The sequence below is a fragment of the Hyla sarda genome, chromosome 3, assembly GCF_029499605.1.
Source record: "Hyla sarda isolate aHylSar1 chromosome 3, aHylSar1.hap1, whole genome shotgun sequence".
Lineage (NCBI taxonomy): Eukaryota > Metazoa > Chordata > Amphibia > Anura > Hylidae > Hyla > Hyla sarda.
In genome coordinates, this window is record NC_079191.1 from 144399921 (window position 1) to 144419753 (window position 19833).

A 19833-nucleotide genomic window follows, 5' to 3' on the forward strand; every position below is an offset into this window, starting at 1 on the left:
CCTACTAATGTTCTCGTACATCCCACTGTACACTGCAGCCTACTAATGTTCTCGTACATCCCACTGTACACTGCAGCCTACTAATGTTCTCGTACATCCCACTGTACACTGCAGCCTACTAATGTTCTCGTACATCCCACTGTACACTGCAGCCTACTAATGTTCTCGTACATCCCACTGTACACTGCAGCCTACTAATGTTCTCGTACATCCCACTGTACACTGCAGCCTACTAATGTTCTCGTACATCCCACTGTACACTGCAGCCTACTAATGTTCTCGTACATCCCACTGTACACTGCAGCCTACTAATGTTCTCGTACATCCCACTGTACACTGCAGCCTACTAATGTTCTCGTACATCCCACTGTACACTGCAGCCTACTAATGTTCTCGTACATCCCACTGTACACTGCAGCCTACTAATGTTCTCGTACATCCCACTGTACACTGCAGCCTACTAATGTTCTCGTACATCCCACTGTACACTGCAGCCTACTAATGTTCTCGTACATCCCACTGTACACTGCAGCCTACTAATGTTCTCGTACATCCCACTGTACACTGCAGCCTACTAATGTTCTCGTACATCCCACTGTACACTGCAGCCTACTAATGTTCTCGTACATCCCACTGTACACTGCAGCCTACTAATGTTCTCGTACATCCCACTGTACACTGCAGCCTACTAATGTTCTCGTACATCCCACTGTACACTGCAGCCTACTAATGTTCTCGTACATCCCACTGTACACTGCAGCCTACTAATGTTCTCGTACATCCCACTGTACACTGCAGCCTACTAATGTTCTCGTACATCCCACTGTACACTGCAGCCTACTAATGTTCTCGTACATCCCACTGTACACTGCAGCCTACTAATGTTCTCGTACATCCCACTGTACACTGCAGCCTACTAATGTTCTCGTACATCCCACTGTACACTGCAGCCTACTAATGTTCTCGTACATCCCACTGTACACTGCAGCCTACTAATGTTCTCGTACATCCCACTGTACACTGCAGCCTACTAATGTTCTCGTACATCCCACTGTACACTGCAGCCTACTAATGTTCTCGTACATCCCACTGTACACTGCAGCCTACTAATGTTCTCGTACATCCCACTGTACACTGCAGCCTACTAATGTTCTCGTACATCCCACTGTACACTGCAGCCTACTAATGTTCTCGTACATCCCACTGTACACTGCAGCCTACTAATGTTCTCGTACATCCCACTGTACACTGCAGCCTACTAATGTTCTCGTACATCCCACTGTACACTGCAGCCTACTAATGTTCTCGTACATCCCACTGTACACTGCAGCCTACTAATGTTCTCGTACATCCCACTGTACACTGCAGCCTACTAATGTTCTCGTACATCCCACTGTACACTGCAGCCTACTAATGTTCTCGTACATCCCACTGTACACTGCAGCCTACTAATGTTCTCGTACATCCCACTGTACACTGCAGCCTACTAATGTTCTCGTACATCCCACTGTACACTGCAGCCTACTAATGTTCTCGTACATCCCACTGTACACTGCAGCCTACTAATGTTCTCGTACATCCCACTGTACACTGCAGCCTACTAATGTTCTCGTACATCCCACTGTACACTGCAGCCTACTAATGTTCTCGTACATCCCACTGTACACTGCAGCCTACTAATGTTCTCGTACATCCCACTGTACACTGCAGCCTACTAATGTTCTCGCACATCCCACTGTACACTGCAGCCTACTAATGTTCTCGCACATCCCACTGTACACTGCAGCCTACTAATGTTCTCGCACATCCCACTGTACACTGCAGCCTACTAATGTTCTCGCACATCCCACTGTACACTGCAGCCTACTAATGTTCTCGCACATCCCACTGTACACTGCAGCCTACTAATGTTCTCGCACATCCCACTGTACACTGCAGCCTACTAATGTTCTCGCACATCCCACTGTACACTGCAGCCTACTAATGTTCTCGCACATCCCACTGTACACTGCAGCCTACTAATGTTCTCGCACATCCCACTGTACACTGCAGCCTACTAATGTTCTCGCACATCCCACTGTACACTGCAGCCTACTAATGTTCTCGCACATCCCACTGTACACTGCAGCCTACTAATGTTCTCGCACATCCCACTGTACACTGCAGCCTACTAATGTTCTCGCACATCCCACTGTACACTGCAGCCTACTAATGTTCTCGCACATCCCACTGTACACTGCAGCCTACTAATGTTCTCGCACATCCCACTGTACACTGCAGCCTACTAATGTTCTCGCACATCCCACTGTACACTGCAGCCTACTAATGTTCTCGCACATCCCTCTGTACACTGCAGCCTACTAATGTTCTCGCACATCCCACTGTACACTGCAGCCTACTAATGTTCTCGCACATCCCACTGTACACTGCAGCCTACTAATGTTCTCGCACATCCCACTGTACACTGCAGCCTACTAATGTTCTCGCACATCCCACTGTACACTGCAGCCTACTAATGTTCTCGCACATCCCACTGTACACTGCAGCCTACTAATGTTCTCGCACATCCCACTGTACACTGCAGCCTACTAATGTTCTCGCGCATCCCACTGTACACTGCAGCCGACTAATGTTCTCGCGCATCCCACTGTACACTGCAGCCGACTAATGTTCTCGCGCATCCCACTGTACACTGCAGCCGACTAATGTTCTCGCGCATCCCACTGTACACTGCAGCCGACTAATGTTCTCGCGCATCCCACTGTACACTGCAGCCGACTAATGTTCTCGCGCATCCCACTGTACACTGCAGCCGACTAATGTTCTCGCGCATCCCACTGTACACTGCAGCCGACTAATGTTCTCGCGCATCCCACTGTACACTGCAGCCGACTAATGTTCTCGTGCATCCCACTGTACACTGCAGCCTACTAATGTTCTCGTACATCCCACTGTACACTGCAGCCTACTAATGTTCTCGTGCATCCCACTGTACACTGCAGCCTACTAATGTTCTCGTGCATCCCACTGTACACTGCAGCCTACGAATGTTCTCGTGCATCCCACTGTACACTGCAGCCTACGAATGTTCTGACTAATGTTTTTAAATATAAGTAATTTACAAATCTGTTTAACTTTCTGTTAAACAGATATATGTATATATAATATGAGAATGACATATTTTCCTGTAATACCACTTTAAAAGTTTAGTTTGGTGACAGGTACTCTTTAAAGAATTTGGTAGGGACCCAATATCCATACACTTTTCCCATCTATACAGGTCTTTGGTGGGAGCTGCCAGGCTGTTTTGAAATAAAACGCCCGAGCATGCTGCCAGAGCTTAAAAACGCCACTACAGGTTGAAAAAACATTAAAAAAAAAAAAATTGTCAGTATGGCAGTTTATATTTCCCCTATTTACTCCCAGCTAACATTTGACCGCAGCCAGAAAAAAAAAGCCGCTATACTCTTCCATACAGTATACTGTAGAGTGCAAAGTCCGGCAGCACAAAAGATAAGCATAAAACTATTCAGACAATAATTCTTTGTAGGTGCCCGCAGCGCCAGGTTCCAGCCTTCATGAACCACATCAGAAGCCTTTAGTAGGAAATAAAACTGCAGCACTTGTCTAAGCAAATGAAAACTTAAAGGGGTACTCCGGTTCAAAACCTTTTTCTTTTAAATCAACTGGTGGCAGAAAGTTAAACATATTTGTAAATTACTTCTATTAAAAAATCTTAATCCTGCCAGTACTTATTAGCTGCTGAATGCTACAGAGGAAATTCCTTTCTTTTTGGAACACTAATGACATCACGATCACAGTGCTCTCTGGTGACATATCTGTCCATTTCAGCAACCATGCATAGCAGATGTATGCTATGGGCAGCATGGTGGCTCAGTGGTTAGCACTGTTGCCTTGCAGTGCTGGAGACTTGGGTTCAAATCCCACTAAGGACAACAATAAATAAAGCATTATTATTATAATAATGTCAGCAGAGAGAACTGTGCTCGTGATGTCATCAGAGAGCATTCCAAAAAGAAAAGAATTTCCTCTGTAGTATTCAGCAGCTAATAAGTACAGGAAGGATTAAGATTTTTTTAATATAAGTAATTTACAAATATGTTTAACTTTCTGCCACCAGTTGATTTAAAAGAAAAAAAGGTTTTCACCGGAGTACCCCTTTAAGGTTGCATTCCCACAGGATGTATACGCAGCGTATTTGAGGCTGTGCAAGTTTTACGGCTACAGCGGGAAATACGCTGCGTATCCCTTGCTCACTATACACACAGGGCTTTGCGGCAGCAGCCCTATGTGCGTAGTGAATTTTGGAGGCGGGGCCATGTGCCGATGTGTCTGACATGCGGCCCCTCCTCCAAAACTCACTACACACATAGGGCTGCCGCCAGAAAGCCCTGTCTGTATAGTGAGCAAGGAATATGCAGCGTATTTCCCTCTGCTGCCGTAAAATTTGCGCAGCGTCAAATACGCTGCGTATACGCCCTGTGGGAACGCACCCTAAAGGTGAACTCCAGCCAAAACTTACTGATCTCCTATCCACAGAATAAAAGGGTCTGACTGCTGCTGGGACCCCTGTGATCTCCAGAATGGGACCCAGCTCTCGGTGGAGAGCACATGCTGCATGCATTTCTATGGGAGTGCTGAAGAGACCAGAGTACAGCACTCGGGCATCTCCAGCACTCCCATAGAAATGAATGGTGCACGTGTCTTCTGAAGCATGTGCTCTTCACTGAGAGCTGGGGTCCTGTTGCCATGGAAAGGGAATACATTAGTTTTGGCTGAAGTTCTTCTTTAAAGGAATGGAGTAGGTCTGCCGAAAGATGTGTTTTTTAGGGCAGACTTTAAGGGGTACTCCACTGGAAAATATATATATATATATAATTTTTTTTTTTTTTTTAAATCAACTGGTGTCTAAAAGTTAACCAGAATTGTCAATTACTTCTATTAAAAAATCTTACCTCTTCCAGTAGTGATCAGCTGTTGTATGATCCACAGGAAGGTCTGTTCGTTTTGAATTTCCTTTCTGCCTGACCACAGTGCTCTGTGACACCTCTGTCCATTTTAGGAACTGTACAGTGTAGGAGCAAATCCCCGTAGAAAACCTATCCTACTCTGGACAGTTCCAGACATGGACAAAGGTGTCAGCAGAGAGCACTCTGGTCAGACAGAAAAGAAATGCAAAAGAAAAGAACTTCATGTGGATCATACAGCAGCTAAGTACTGGAAGGATTAAGATTTTTTTTTTTTTTTAAAGAAGTAAATTGTAAGTAATTTACAAATCTGTTTAACTTTCTGGCACCAGTTGATTTAAAGAAATAAAATAAAATAAATTCCAGTGGAGTACCCCTTTAAAGCTGTGGATGTTAAAGGGGCACATTTCAAAGAACTAATGCAGCATGAGAAGACAGGAGTGGGAGGCTCAGATGGTGGGGGAGGTTAGTTTGAGGACATTATTAGGTGGAGACTAGGTGGGGTGGCAGACAGTGAGGGGCTTAGGCAATCAAAGGACTTCACTGTGGTATATGTTGGTGCCCTTTTGGCTAAGATCAAGTGTAGTGTCTGTTATCAGTTTAATGCTGGTGGCAGGCCAGTATGGAGCTGGTGGGGATGGGTGCTGCATGGTAGGGAGCAGGTGTACCAGGGTGTTCCGGGGCTGGTTCTGAGGAATCGGCTCTATGGCTGCCCCGATGTGACCTGTTATCCCCGGGTCTCGCCATGGGGCAGAGAGGGTCTAGAGCCGAGGTACTTTAGTGCCTCGGGGAGTGGTGACCCCGAGGTGCCGAAACTCACTGGGTGTATTGGCTCACTGAGTTGAAGCACGGGCACCATGATCTATGCACCTTTGTGGCACTCACCTCTTGATTCCCGGCCTTCTGGCTAGGATCAGAGAAATTCTTATAGATCTGGCCGGATGTCCGGGCAGTATATCTGCACACATTCACTTACTTATTTCTTTTTGTCTCACTGTGTCACTTTTTGCGTGTTGTGTGTCCACCGGATTTGTCAGGATGTGGTAGCCCTTCTGGGTGTCCCTTCTGGCGGTCTAGGGGAGGTGTGTGTGGCCATTAGGTTCCGCACCTCCCTGCAAACACCCCGGGTACTCCCGCTTTGGCAGGGTAACAACTGTTATCGGCTCTGCGGGCAGATACCTTGGCTAACGCCAAGGGGGATGCCGGGAGCATTTGTGGTCCCTTAGTAGCTTCGGTGAAAAGGGATATCGAACCTGGAAGCTCGCAGGTACCTTTTGACCCAGAGGCGAAGGGTAAGGTTTGTTGAGGGGCCTCTCTCGTATCGCAGAAGGGCTTGCGATAGACCGCATCCTCTGTGCACTTTTTTTTTTTTTAGTGTAACATGTTTGCGCTTTTTCTTGCACTTGGGTGATTTGAGAGCACGTTCCTCGGCTCTTAGATACATTTTTTTTTATAGATTAAATAGTATTTGCAGGTGTGGTACAGTGGTATGCAGCCCACACATGTATCATCGGCCTGACATCCAGACGTCACTCCATTCATTGAAAGCAAATCTTTAAAATGGTTGAGATGAAACACACAGTATGTTGAGTGATGCCACTCTGTACAGTGCTGTGAAATATTCTAGAGCTATAGAAGTAACAGGATATGGACAGATACCATCCTCTTCATTATACATTAAATAAACCTACAACCTTAACATACCCTTCTGCTTCATTTTAGGCTTGGAGGCAGAAACCTCCCGATTTCATTCCCTGCAGTCAATACCAAGCAAAACCTTTTTACTATTCACTTAATCTTCTAATATGATGTCTTGGTTTACAGTAAAGGGCCATTCACACAACAAAATTTCCCCCAGTGGAAATTCCATGTGCTGAGGTGCCACCAAAAATCAGTCAGTGGTATGACTGCGCGGACATGTGCTGTCCCCATTGACGGTAATGCAGTCAGCGAGGAATTCCACCAAAGGAATGGACATGTTAAAAGAGAGCTCCAGCCAAATGGAATACATTTTAAATACCTAAACATGTTAGTCATATCACTTTGTAATGTAAAAGTGAAAACATGGTTCTCTGTTTTTTCTCCAGCCGGCTCACGGTTTTCTGTAGTAATATATATATATATATATTAATGCCTATTTAGGTTTTTATTTTTTACTTCTTTTGGCTTGATATCTCCTTTTTATTTCTTTTGGCAAAATTCCACTGTGGAAAATCTGCAGTGTGAACCGTGCAGGCGAATTCCATAGCAAACAATTGTAGGAAGCTTCTGAGCTTGTTTCTTAGTACCTGTCTAAGTGGCCGGAATATCATATAGGTAACATCCACATTTTCACCTGACCGATCCATACCAGATCTGTTTATTAGCAGCTGACACATGATTGCTGCAACCAATCAGTAGTCATGTGCAGTGCTGCAGGCATCATGGCTCCCCTTGCTAAGCAATTGTCTTACGATGCCTAATGATTCTTAATTTTTTTTATATATATTTTTAAATTATGGTTAACCCTTCTAGAGAGGTTGTTGAGTTGTAGAAAAAAAATGTACGGTCTGTAAAATATCAAGAGGCTAGATAATGGCTTAAATGGGTACTCCGTCCCTAGACATCTTATCCCCTATCCAAAGATAAGGGGGTAAGATGTCTGATTGCAGGGGGTACTGCTGCTGGCATTTCTGTGCAGTACCCAACATTCGTTTAGAGCGTTTGGAGTAGGCAGCGGGGTTTGTGATGTCACTGTCACTCCACGCCCCCTCAATGCAAGTCTATGGGAGGGGGCGTGACTGCTGCCATGCCCCCTCCCATAGACTTGCATTGAGGGGGTGTGATGTGATGTCACGACCCCCGCCGCCTGCTCCAAGCGTTCGGAACAAAAAATTCCGAACGCTGGGGCAGTGGAGTACCCCCTTTAACCCCTTAATGACGCAGGACGTAAATGTACATCCTGGTGAGGTGGTACTTAACGCACGAGGACGTACATTTACGTCCTGAACATCATCGCAAGCATCGGAGCGGTGCTTGGGTCATACGCGGCAGTTCCCAGCTGCTGATAGCAGCTAGAGACCCGCTGGAAATGGTGGACATTCGTGATCGCGCAGATGTCTTCTGTTAACCACCTCAATACAGATCACGGCATCTGTGGGAGTGCAGTCAGTAAAATACATGATTGGATCGTCTGCAGCGCTGCTGCGGCGATCCGATCATCTGTAATGGCGGACGGAGGTCCCCTCACCTGCCTCAGTCATCTCCCGGCATCTTCTGAGATCGAGCAGACCAGAGCAGGAGATAGATGATAACCCTAATAAGTGCTATGGCCTATGCATTGCACTAAACAGTATTAGCAATCAAATGATTGCTATCAGATAGTCCCCTATGGGGACTATTAAAGTGTTTAAAAAAATAAATAAATAAAAAAAAGTTAAAAATCCCCTCCCCCCAAAAAATGTAAATTGTCAATTTTACCCCCAAAGAAGTGTAAAAAATAAAAATACATATATATATATATATATATATATATATATAAGTATCCATAATATTAAAATATAATGTTATCCCGTATGGTGAACGGTGTAAACTTAAAAAATAAGTCAAAAATTGCTGCTTTTTTATAACATTTTATTCCAAATAAAATTGATAAAATGTATTAAGTTTTTTATATACGGTATGCAAATGTGGTATTAAAAAAAATTACAGATCAGTGCAAAAAATGAGCCCTCATACCGCCGTTTATACGGAAAAATGAAAAAGTTATAGGTCAGCAAAATAGAGGGATTTTAAACGCACTAATTTGGTTAAAAAGTTAGCGATATATATTTTTTTAAACGGTATAATAATAAAAAAAAGTACGTAATCATGGGTATCATTTTAATTGTATTGACCCGCAGAATAAAGAAAACATGTCTATTTTACCGTAAAGTGCACGGCATTAAAACGAAACCTTCCAAAATTTGCTAAATTGCAGTTTTCTTATCAATTTCCCCACACAAATAGTATTTTTTTTTGCTTGCGCCATAGATTTTTTTGTAAAATGAGTGATGTCATTACAAAGGAAAACTGGTCGCGCAAAAAAACAAGCCCTCATACTAGTCCTTAAGGCCCAAATGGGTGGAGTCCTTAAGGGAGGAACAGCGAAAACTAACTCATCTCCTATTCACAGGATAGGGAATAAGTAGCAGATTGTGGGTCAGACCTCTGGGACCCCCCACGATCTCCGGAACAGGACCCAGCTCTCAGTGAGGAGTGTGTGCTGCAAACAGCATGCACTCCATTCATTTCCATGGGAGCACTGAAGAGACCAGAGTACAGCACTCCCATAGAAATGAATGGAGCACGTGTTGTATGCAGCATGTGCTCTTCACTGAGAGCTGGGGTCCTGATACTATAGATAAGGGGATAAGTTAGTTTTGGCTGGAGTTCTCCTGTAAAGGAATTCTGCAATGTGCACAGTGCAGGAGAATCCCATAGCAAACAATGGTAGGAAGCTTCTGAACTTGCTTCTCAGTAACTGAATGCGCACATGACATAACTGGATGGGATTTGCTGTCAAAAGTTTAAAGGGAATCTGGACGATCCAAACTGCTGACCGTGTTAGGGCCCATCCACAATGCTGTCTGCAGTGGGTGCCTCTGAATTAACCGTAAGGCTATGTTCACACATTGGAATGGCCGCATGGAAAATCTCCATGTGGACCTTCTGCGGCGCTGGGACTCTGTTGCTGCAGAAATTCAGAATTCTGTGAACAATAGCCTAAGGGCTTGTGCGGTCCGGCAGAATTCCGCTGACAGTATGAACATGTTCATTCTTTGGGGCAGGTCCTGAATTACAAATTTCCACTGCTGAATTTTTCGCCGCACCAGATGCACCTTTTGAAAGCAATAGTGCTTTGGTGCAAGCGGAATTAGACCAGCAGTGTAACTCCTTTAATGCCACAGTCATCTGCACTTATGGCAGCAACCTGGTTCTGTATTATTGCTGCACCCCCAAGGCCATCAAGTCTGCACTGGGTAGTACTCACCATGTGGAAACTACCCCCTACCAGTGATGGGTATATCAGTCATATGTCAATAAGGGGTTAAACTGTTACATTGTTGCCTAACATGTCTAAGTATGTGTGGTTTTTATTTATTTAATTAATCTGGAGTAATGGTTAATAAAAAGTACATGAAAAGTATCTGCATGTCCTAAGCAATAATCCAATGCTTGTCTGAGCAGGAGAAAGCTGTGTCTATGGCAACCTTTCATCCAGGTACTTCTGCCCATTTCCATGAGCGTGCCGGTCGCTACAGCCTCATGCTGGTTTTGCTTCGGCCCTCTCTCGGTCTATGAAGCCATTTTTGCATTTTACATGTTCTATGTGTTTTATACATCAAAGGCAAAATTCCTCTGGAATCACATTATGTGAGATAATTCATAGTGAGCACAGCAGGGATATGCTTGACTTCAGCCATCAGAATAAATAGGATTGCTGTATGTGGGCACACTGGGGGATTTATCACTGGCTGTAATATATGTTCTGTCCACCCTGTCCATAAAGGCCCTTTTATTAGTCCTTATGCAGCAGCACCACAGTATTGTTCACTAATGCTCTGTTCCATGGCTTTCCCCCTGATGCTGTCAGGATTTGTTGGGACTGCTAAAGCTAGCGTGACTACTGGACCGCACTAAATCCCCTAAAGCCAGTGGAACAGTGCATAATAGTCCCAACCTTTGTCAATCTCCAAAGAAAGCTTGCATGTATAGCAACTGTTCCGGTTATGAAGCTTGCATAAAATCTTCAGTAAAAATTACAACTGTTTCGGAAAACTCTCCGGTTGAGGACATTCCATTATTATCTACCTCCCTATTGCTCTTGGGAAGGGTGGCGGTAGGACAAGCATTACTGAGGAGCCCTCACCCTGGCTTCACCAATAGCAAGGGTTAACAAGCACCCTTTAGTCACTGCACAGCTACACTCCCCATACCCTACTACCCCAGGCTATCACACAGGCATGAGCCCCGTTGAATTCAATGGCCTGAAGGTACTTGATTAATGAGAACCCTGGGGCCATTTTATGAACAAGTTCGTTTTTGGACCCTAAGTTTAGGGTTACGTGTGGCTTATTTGGTGCTGTCTATTTCCCTGCCCATTAAATTCAATAGGAAGCTGAATTAGCTGTATATTTTGCTACTCATTGACTTCAATAAGTAGGACAATATGCCCCAAAATAAGTCACATGTGACCCTACCCTTCATCATAGTTTGCTGAACTTTTGAGGACAATTCCAAAAATGACCCTAACCTTACCATTGGCTGAGTACTCTTGGCCCATGAAGGCAATGGGGCTTGTGCCTGTAAGTTCATGTATGTGTTTCCACCCAATTTTATAAGATGTAGAATGTGTTGGCAAATTGTCATGTGAACGCGGTCTACCACGTGTCTTGTTGTGTGTTCAATCACTTTTCCAAGCATTTTTCAGTAACATTTATTTTTCAGTAGTTTTTTCGTAGTGTCATGTGAGCTGTGAAACCTAACACAATAACCGTTAGAATGTTTTCTATACTTTGCATTCATTTAAATTACATCAATTCCCTCCTCCCCTTCATCCCATTCTGTCTTGTATTTAAATCAAAACTGAGAAATATATAAAGGATTATTCTGTGTCCTGGAAGACCGTCCATTTCTTCCTCCTCCGATTATATTTATAATGTACAGGCTCCAACTTTGGCTTCAAAAGTCTGACAGGGGATTTATCAATGGTTTTATGTTTAGACTTTGTTTACAAATCATTGCGATTTTTGGCGCAATGTCATGTATAACGCCTGGTTCTGTTTGCCACTAACTGAATGGAATATGTGACAGAGGCCCTATAAAGAGAGAGTAAGGTGAGGGGTATAGTACAGCACTGTGGAAATGTTGTGTGACCCTTCTCTAATTTTATTCCTTCAACATTTATTTACATGGAGGTTTTGTTCATATATTCTGCACTGACACCAACATGAAATCAGACAGTTCAAATCTCATGCATATTAGGGGGATTTGTGAAAACCCGGTTGTGTGGATGTTTTCTACCATAAAGATATTGACATTGTGATTCTTTTTAATTAGGAATAATCTAGAACATGCACCACCAAGAGCCCTAAACTTGGTTTGGAGAGTCGTTGCATCACATACAGGAGTGTGTCAACTTCCGTGTAAGTGTGTTTTTTTTTCTTATTCTATTTAACCTATAGTGAAACCTCTCTAGAAGCCCACCCTTTGACGTGACTACCTCCTATCTAGACCTCTTTTTTCTGTGATGGTCTATAAAAGCTGCCCATCTGTAGGCAAGTGGCCCTTATCCAACCTAAGACTTTTTTTCAATGGGAGCCCCTTAGAACAGACCACACAGACTCAGAATCATCTAGATGCAGATCCGCATTATGGTACATGACCAAGCTAGGGAAAATAAGGAAGAATACACATGCAAAGGACATTTAGGTAGAAATTCTTCCAGCATCATTGGAGATGAGGGCAGAAGGAGGAACATTTCCACCTCCAGGTAGTGTTGGATAGGGTAAATGAGGTTGTATAAAGATAGAGGATGCAGCTCACATCCAGCTATACTAAGGGCTCGGAATAAGATGGGAGCCATTCTAGGTGCCAGGATTGAGAGGTGGATCTGTGGTGTTCCAGTACCAAAAGGCTGTCCTGTGGGCTAAAGATAGACAGCAGGGATACCTGAGGCAATGTACTGGGGCCCCTGCTCCATTGTCTAACCTGTAATAATGTAAAATATTATTCTTATATTGTGTTAATTTATGCACTGTACCTTTTTAAGGTACAGATGCCCCAATGAGAGACTCCCAAACCTTAAGTAGTGTAAGGGGGAGGAGAGGTCAGATGGAGTGTGAGTAGAGTCAGAGTGAAGGAGAGTGCGTTCCAGATAGCAAGCTGAGAAGTCTTCAGAATTCCACAGCCACACCAAAGCTTAGGAAAAGACCCCGGCGCTCAGGTGAATTGTTAAAGCCTGGCGGTAAGCAAAGCTGTTGAACAATCTCTGTCAATCAGTCGAGTTAAGTCTTTCAAGTCAGTGTGTGCTGCTACTAATCCTAAAGCTGCATTCAGCAGCAATTACAACTCCCAGCAATGCAACAGGCTCCCCAGGTTCTACTCTGCCCATCCCTCTGCACAGGAGACTGTACTTTTAGAGATCTGCTACCTCCAGCAAATTAGAGACAGTTATCCGTAACCCGGCATTGGTGTATTTATTATGCTGCGCCTGTCCCAGGAGAAGCTGTTGTATCCTCGGATCCAAGTTTGGGACTTTGAACGAGATGGGGAGATATTGGTATTATAGTGATTGGGAGCTTTGTAGGAGTCCAGGAATTGATTGAGGGCCATGCTAGGGATAAGGGATGAGGTGGAGAGCTATGCTGGGTACTGAGAAGGGACTGAAGCATGCTAGAGATCAGAAAGAATATCGGGAGCCTTGCCAGTGATTAGGCATAAGGCTGCATTCACACCACGTTTTGTACATACGGGTGCTGGATCTGGCGGGGAGAGGGGCAAACTGGGCGCTCCCGTACCTTGGCCGGATCAGCCCGTGATTCCATTTACTTTAATGAGCCAACCGGAGTCAAACGGTGACTGTGGTCGGCTCCGTTTTTACCCATATGCGGTTTTGGACCAGACTTAAAACCGTAGTATATTACGGTTTTACGTCCGGTCCAAAACCGTATATGGGTCAAAACAGCCGACCGCAGTCACCGTTTGACTCCGGTTGGCTCATTAAAGTAAATGGAATCACGGGCTGATCCGGCCAAGGTACGGGAGCACCCGGTTTGCCCCTCTCCCCGCCAGATCCGGCACCCGTATGTACAAAACGCGGTTTGAATGCACCCTAAGCTGGAGAGCTATGCTTGGCGGCGGGGAATGAAATAGGGAGCTGTGCTGGAGGCCAAGAGTGAGTGGTCGTATTATAATGGAGACCAGTAATTTAACAAAAGACATGACTCCCCCCAGTAAGTTTCACTTAGGGATAATTACAGTAAGAAGCTTTTAAAGCCACTTTGCCACCTTCTTTTAAAATAACTACATATAATTGGATGGGATATGATAATGTTATGAGAACCACTTAGTTTATGATGCATTTTTATATATTTTACGCTAATGTCATTTAGAGCAAATAAAGATGAGCCTGCATATACCCATGCTTCATTTTTAAGAATAGGATACGGTGTTCACTGCTGTCTTCTTTCATAGGTTGCTGATACACCATCATGACTGACAACAGCATCTTGGCACCTGCCGGCGGCAGGAGTCTGCTTGCTGACTCTTCTGTTTTCGATACCAAAATTGCAGAGACTTCAAAAGAAAATTTATTTACAGGCACAGCAGATGTGGATGGTAAAGTATATCAATTCACTTTCTTTATGCTTTTTGATTTAAATGGCAATAAAATAATATATAAAGGTATGTCCACTATAGATAGTTCTAATGGGGTCTATCAGATATCTGTCAAGGAGCATTTAGTTGCATTTTTTTTTTCCAGCCATTTTTGGCAGCGATTGACGGAGGCTTCCAATGGAAGCTCCAGCCCAGATGTAAAGCTAGCAATGATCTGCTGTTGTCTATATTCATGCTGCAACCAGGTCTAGCTATGTTCACACATGGGAATTTCCGATCGGAATCTGCCAGAAAAGTTCTGTGCAGAAATTCTGCTGCCTGAGTTCCGTTGATGTCGCTGGGATTCTGTTGCACTGTGCACACAGCGAAATTGCCACGGCAGAAATCTCGATTTCAGTGTCCACAGAAACAATGAACAGGTTTATTTCCGAGCAGATTCCACTCGGAAATGCATTGCCGTCTATTGAGGGCTTATTTCCAACGGTCCTAGTGCCAGCAAAACATGCCAATGTGTGGATGTTTAAATGTTTTCCAGGCAGACATTCAGCACATTTTCTGCTGTGTGAACAGAGCCTTACAAGTCACTGCTGTTTTTGCCCCTCAAAATCGTCAAAATAACGTTTTGGTAGTTATAACACACCATGTGCAAAGTGCTGTAGTGAGTAGAATTGTTCACAGAGCAGAAAGCTTAAAGTTTGGTCTATAGCAGTGGTCCCCAAACTGTGGCCCTCCAGAAGTTGCAAAACTACAATTCCCAGCATGCCTGGACAGCCGTTGGCTGTCCAGGCATGCTGGGAGTTGTAGTTTTGCAACCTCTGGAGGGCCACAGTTTGGGGACCACTGGTCTACAGGGTGACTTTGGCTGTGCAACATGAAGATCACCTTGTGGCAATGCAACTTAATGCCAGTAGGAGTCCCACAAAATCCAATTTTTAATTTTGTGCCAGCATTGTCCTTTGTGCCAGCATTGTCCTTAAGGGTACATTCCCACACGGCGTATTTGCTGCGTATTTTCTGCTGCGTATTTTATTTTCTCTGTTGAAGTCAATGGGTAGGAAAATACGCAGCACCAAATACGCAGCAAAATACGCCGTGTGGGAACGTACCCTAAAGGAGTAGTCCAGTGGTGAACCCAGTGGTGAATAACTTATAAGGATAGGGGATAAGTTTGAGATCGCGGGGGTTCGACCGCTGGGGCCCCCTGCGATCTCCTGTACGGCGCCCCGACAGCCCGCGGTAAGGGGGCGTGTCGACCTCCGTACGAAGCGGCGTCCAACACGCCCCCCTCAATACAACTCTATGGCAGAGCCGAAGCGCTGCCTTCGGCAATCTCCGGCTCTGCCATTGAGATGTATTGAGGGGGCGTGTCGGCCGCCGCTTCGTGCGGAGGTCGACACCCGCTATCTGGCCGGAGAGCCTGGCCCCCGTACAGAGAGATCGCAGGGTGCCCCAGCGGTCGGACCCCCCGCGATCTCAAACTTATCCCCTATCCTTAGTATAGGGGATATGTTTTCCACCACTGGACTACCCCTTTAACGCATGTCACTTGCAACTGTGACCTTCTTGTTACTTCTGTTATAGTTGCAATTTAAATGTAATAAAATATAGAGGAATCACATTTTTTTTTTTTTTGGGAAAGCAAAACTCAAACAGATCACACTAGTATTTTGGCGGTGTGCGATCATCTCACCATATAGCCTTAGCTTGACCTATTTTGCTGGAATGCATAAGTTACTTGTCGTACATGGCAATCAGTTTGGGCCATGAGACCCATTGTCAGACCAGGACTTGCAGCAATAATTAAGGCACAAAAATCCATCTGTTTTACACTCGTTTGAAGCTGCCCATTCCTTTATTTTACTTATCTATTGCTCCTTGATGCTTGCAGAAGATATGCCACAGGTAGAGACCAGAGTGGTTCTAGTACAGGATGCGGGAAGAAATGAATCGATATTAAAAGCTCTCGAGGTAAGTCATGACCCAGGCACTTGTTTATGTATTTCTTGCTAGGAAATTCATATATTTTGTTGTTTTTATAATGTTCTCTGAACCTTCCTTTCCACAGACAGTTAAGCTAATGGAAGTTCCAGTTATAAAGATAAGGGAAAATTGTCATGAAAAATCCAGAGACTCATTTATAAAAAGTATAGTGAATATGGTATGGTCATTTTTTCATACCGGCTGACTGCATGCAGCACCTCACTCATGGCCATTAAAGTGCACCACTAACATTATATACTTATAGGTCTACTTGTGCTTTATCACTGCAATCTTTAACATCGGGCCAAGATTTTGCACCTGGGCTTTTCCAGTAATTGGGGTTAATTCATATCCTGGTTCTTACATGTGGTGAAGGAATATTTTTTTTTTCCACCCTAAGAATGGTTTATTGGTTTTATCTTTCTCATCTTTTTTGATTGGGTGTATTTCTTTTGATCACTTTGTATATTGATATATTAGGATAAGCTGAAACCATGTTTGCACGCAATAGCCTGCATTGGCCACCTTTTATGGAGCCTTATTTATCCAAACTGGGCTTGTTGCTAAAAGTAGAGACATGGCTGTTGATAGCAGTTGCACTTGGGGTCTTAAGGTTTCTAAAGGCTCCAATTTTACATAACAAGACAACAGTTTTCTAATTATAATTGACATATGTTATGGACTGTTTAAAATTTTGCATAGTAACGTCTGTTTATGCCAGGATCTGTAGCATCTGTTCACAGCTTTTATATTTCACGATTGGCTAGGCTAGCTCAGACTGGTTCCGATTGGTCACAAGTCCAGTCTCTGTTAAACAGCTCTAATAACTGAAGCACAGTAGGGAATATTGACTTAGGAAAATTCCAGAATTCTGTCCTTTGTTGAAAACAGAGACTTGTGTCCATGTTTTAAACCCTACCAAAGCTACTGCAACAGTTAAAAAATGTGTTTAGAAAAGGGGGTGTGGCCAAGGAAGGATTATGTAAGCCGGGGGTCTCAAACACGCCGGGCAGGTGATTTCTTCAGGCATTTAGCCCAGCTTCGGGCAAGCAGCGCTAAATGCTGGAAGACTTCACACACGTCTGCACCAACTGCTACTGTACCTACATCGCCCTGCTGCAATCTATAACGAGCTTTCCTGGAGGGATGCGCGCGATTGGTGACGTCATCTCATCCGCAGTGCAGGACGCCGGGATGCTGACGTCCTGCGTGGCGCATGTGGTGATGTCACCTAACGCCCACATCCTTGCAAAGAAGGCTCGTAAGTACTGTAGCTGTGAAACTTAACTTGCCTATTTACTTCCCTAATAAGGGAGGATCTGCTTATCACCAGGGACTAACCTATCTTCTTAGGGGGCATAATTGTTTAAATAGGAGCCCTACCTGCTGGAGGTAATATCTATCTGGGGGCCTGTACACCTATTGGGAACCCTTACCTGATCATCAGGTAGGGCTCCCCAGTAGGTAGGTAGGCCCCCAGATAGATATTACCCCCATCAGTGATGGGGATCATATCTGGGGCCTCTATACCTACTTGGGAGCCCTACCTGATGGGGGTCATATCTATCAGGGGGCCTGTGTACCTACTGGGGAGCCCTACCAGATGGGGGTCATATTTATATTGGGGCCTGTGTACCTACTGGGGAGCCCTACCAGATGGGGTTGTATCTATATGGGGGCCTGTGTACCTACTGGGGAGCCCTACCTGATGGTAGACGCCTAGTCTGTTGTGACTTAAGTACGGCCTTATACAAATCAGTTTGGGGGTCCAGATTTATTTGTAGGTCTGTTTCATTATTTTGTTTTGTCGTTCGTGGCATCTCTTTAAGCTAGGCTATTGAACAGACAAGCCGGTACAATCTGGCCGTTCATGCGTTATAGGCAAATTAGAAGGCAGTTGTCTTGTGTTCAGGTTGAATGACACCGTCCATCTTTTGTGGCTTGTTCTAGTTTTGACGCCTACAGGGAATTACGGAATCCAAGCAATTTTAGGAAATTGAAAGGTCACAACTGTCAGCACAATAATGTTGCTTTCTTTAATCTGCACTAAAACATCATATGCTTGCACGGAAACAGGAGAAATTATGTAAAAAAAAGGTCCATTGTAGTGGGTATATATTCTGATCCTATGTACTACATAGTGTTGAAAGATACATACCTGTCAAAAGTGAATGCTTTGAGGAATATGGGAAAAGACCCATTTATGTACATTGAAAATATAGGATTTACTTTATTCTTTGAGACTAGACTGTCATATTGGTGGCTGCTACCACTCAACGTGTAGAGCCTTAGAATCATGACGTGTTAAGAGTAATGGTGACCACCCCTTTGACAGTCTAAGGTACATTGTTGCAGTCTTTAAATTGGCAAGGAGGTGGTCTTAACTAGAAAATTTTAAGGCATTGGAAAAAAAAAGTTTTTCAATTTTTTTCTGGGAAAAATTGACAAAGTAGTTTTTTTTTTACAAATGTTTAAATCATTTCAATTCTGAATGTTGGTCTCACCATTTTACTTAAAGGAGGAAAAGAAAAACAAACTTACTAGTCAGCCAGAAAATAGGCAAACATTGATGGGGGGATAACATTAATAGGAATCGGACAGATAAATGTCAATTAAAGGAGTACTCCGTATGGGGGAGGGTTTTTAACAAATGCACTATTCTGTCAGGTATAAAAAAACAAACACTAACCACTCGCGTGCTGTTCAGCAATCGCTGGCCACAGCTATGTCCCGTCTAGCCCTGGTCATCTTCCTGTTTTTGAACTCAGGCAAAAGGAATAAGAACTTGGCTGCAGCATACTACATCAGATTGACTTTTCTCCTTGCACACATTGGCCCTCATTTAGTAAGAGTGAAGTGTCGGTTTGTGTTTTTGCAAGTCCTTTGCTCCTTTTTTTTTTTCTGATGCTATTTACTAATGTCACCCAATTTCCCTTTCTTTCTGTCGCAGGTTTTTTTTCTGTCGCACAAAATGTATTCTGTGCGACAGAAAAGTCTCTGCAAATTCCGGCTACATTAGTGCTTGTACTACTACCCCCATCATGGAACAGGGTCTGTTCCATGTTGGGGGTAGTAGTAGAGGGGCTGAGGGATTGATCGCACCGGGTCTCACTTCTGAGACCCGATCAGATGTTGTTAAGCAGGGGAGCGGGCGGCATGTTCCAATCTCCTGCAATGTACAGTAAACTTTCATTTTTAAATTCCCCACCGAGGAGCCAATCAGGGCTCCTGGCAGGGTTTTAATATAGAAGCGCTGTGGTGGGCAAAGATGTATAGAATCGCTGGGGGGGTATATATCTGGCCCCTCCAGCGTTTCTATATATCTTTCCCCCTTCTGCGCTATATCAAACTTAGTGCCCGCTGTGCTTGAATAAATGTACTGCCTCCCCCCCCAGCGCTATTATATATCGATACTGACCCCCGCTGCGCATATTTATATATACTGACCAACTCGGCTGAGCGGAAAGCTGCTGCCCACTCACGCTGCTAAGAGTTTGTCATTCAT

General features: G+C 44.2%; 1 protein-coding gene across 8 annotated transcripts in view; it reads left to right on the forward strand.

Moving 5' to 3' along the window:
- Positions 1 to 19833, forward strand: part of ECT2 (epithelial cell transforming 2) — a 93809-nt gene that overhangs the window by 1831 nt on the left and 72145 nt on the right. For 7 of the 8 annotated variants that reach the window (XR_008891143.1, XR_008891144.1, XM_056565199.1 and 4 more), the window contains exons 2-4: positions 12069 to 12154; positions 14205 to 14348; positions 16237 to 16316. Coding sequence is in view for 6 of the 8 variants with exons in the window: in XM_056565199.1 (XP_056421174.1) it covers positions 14222 to 14348; positions 16237 to 16316 (207 nt within the window). In the remaining 2 variants the exon portion in view is untranslated. The remainder of the gene's footprint in view (positions 1 to 12068; positions 12155 to 14204; positions 14349 to 16236; positions 16317 to 19833) is intronic. The other variant, XM_056565201.1, reaches the window with a different exon arrangement.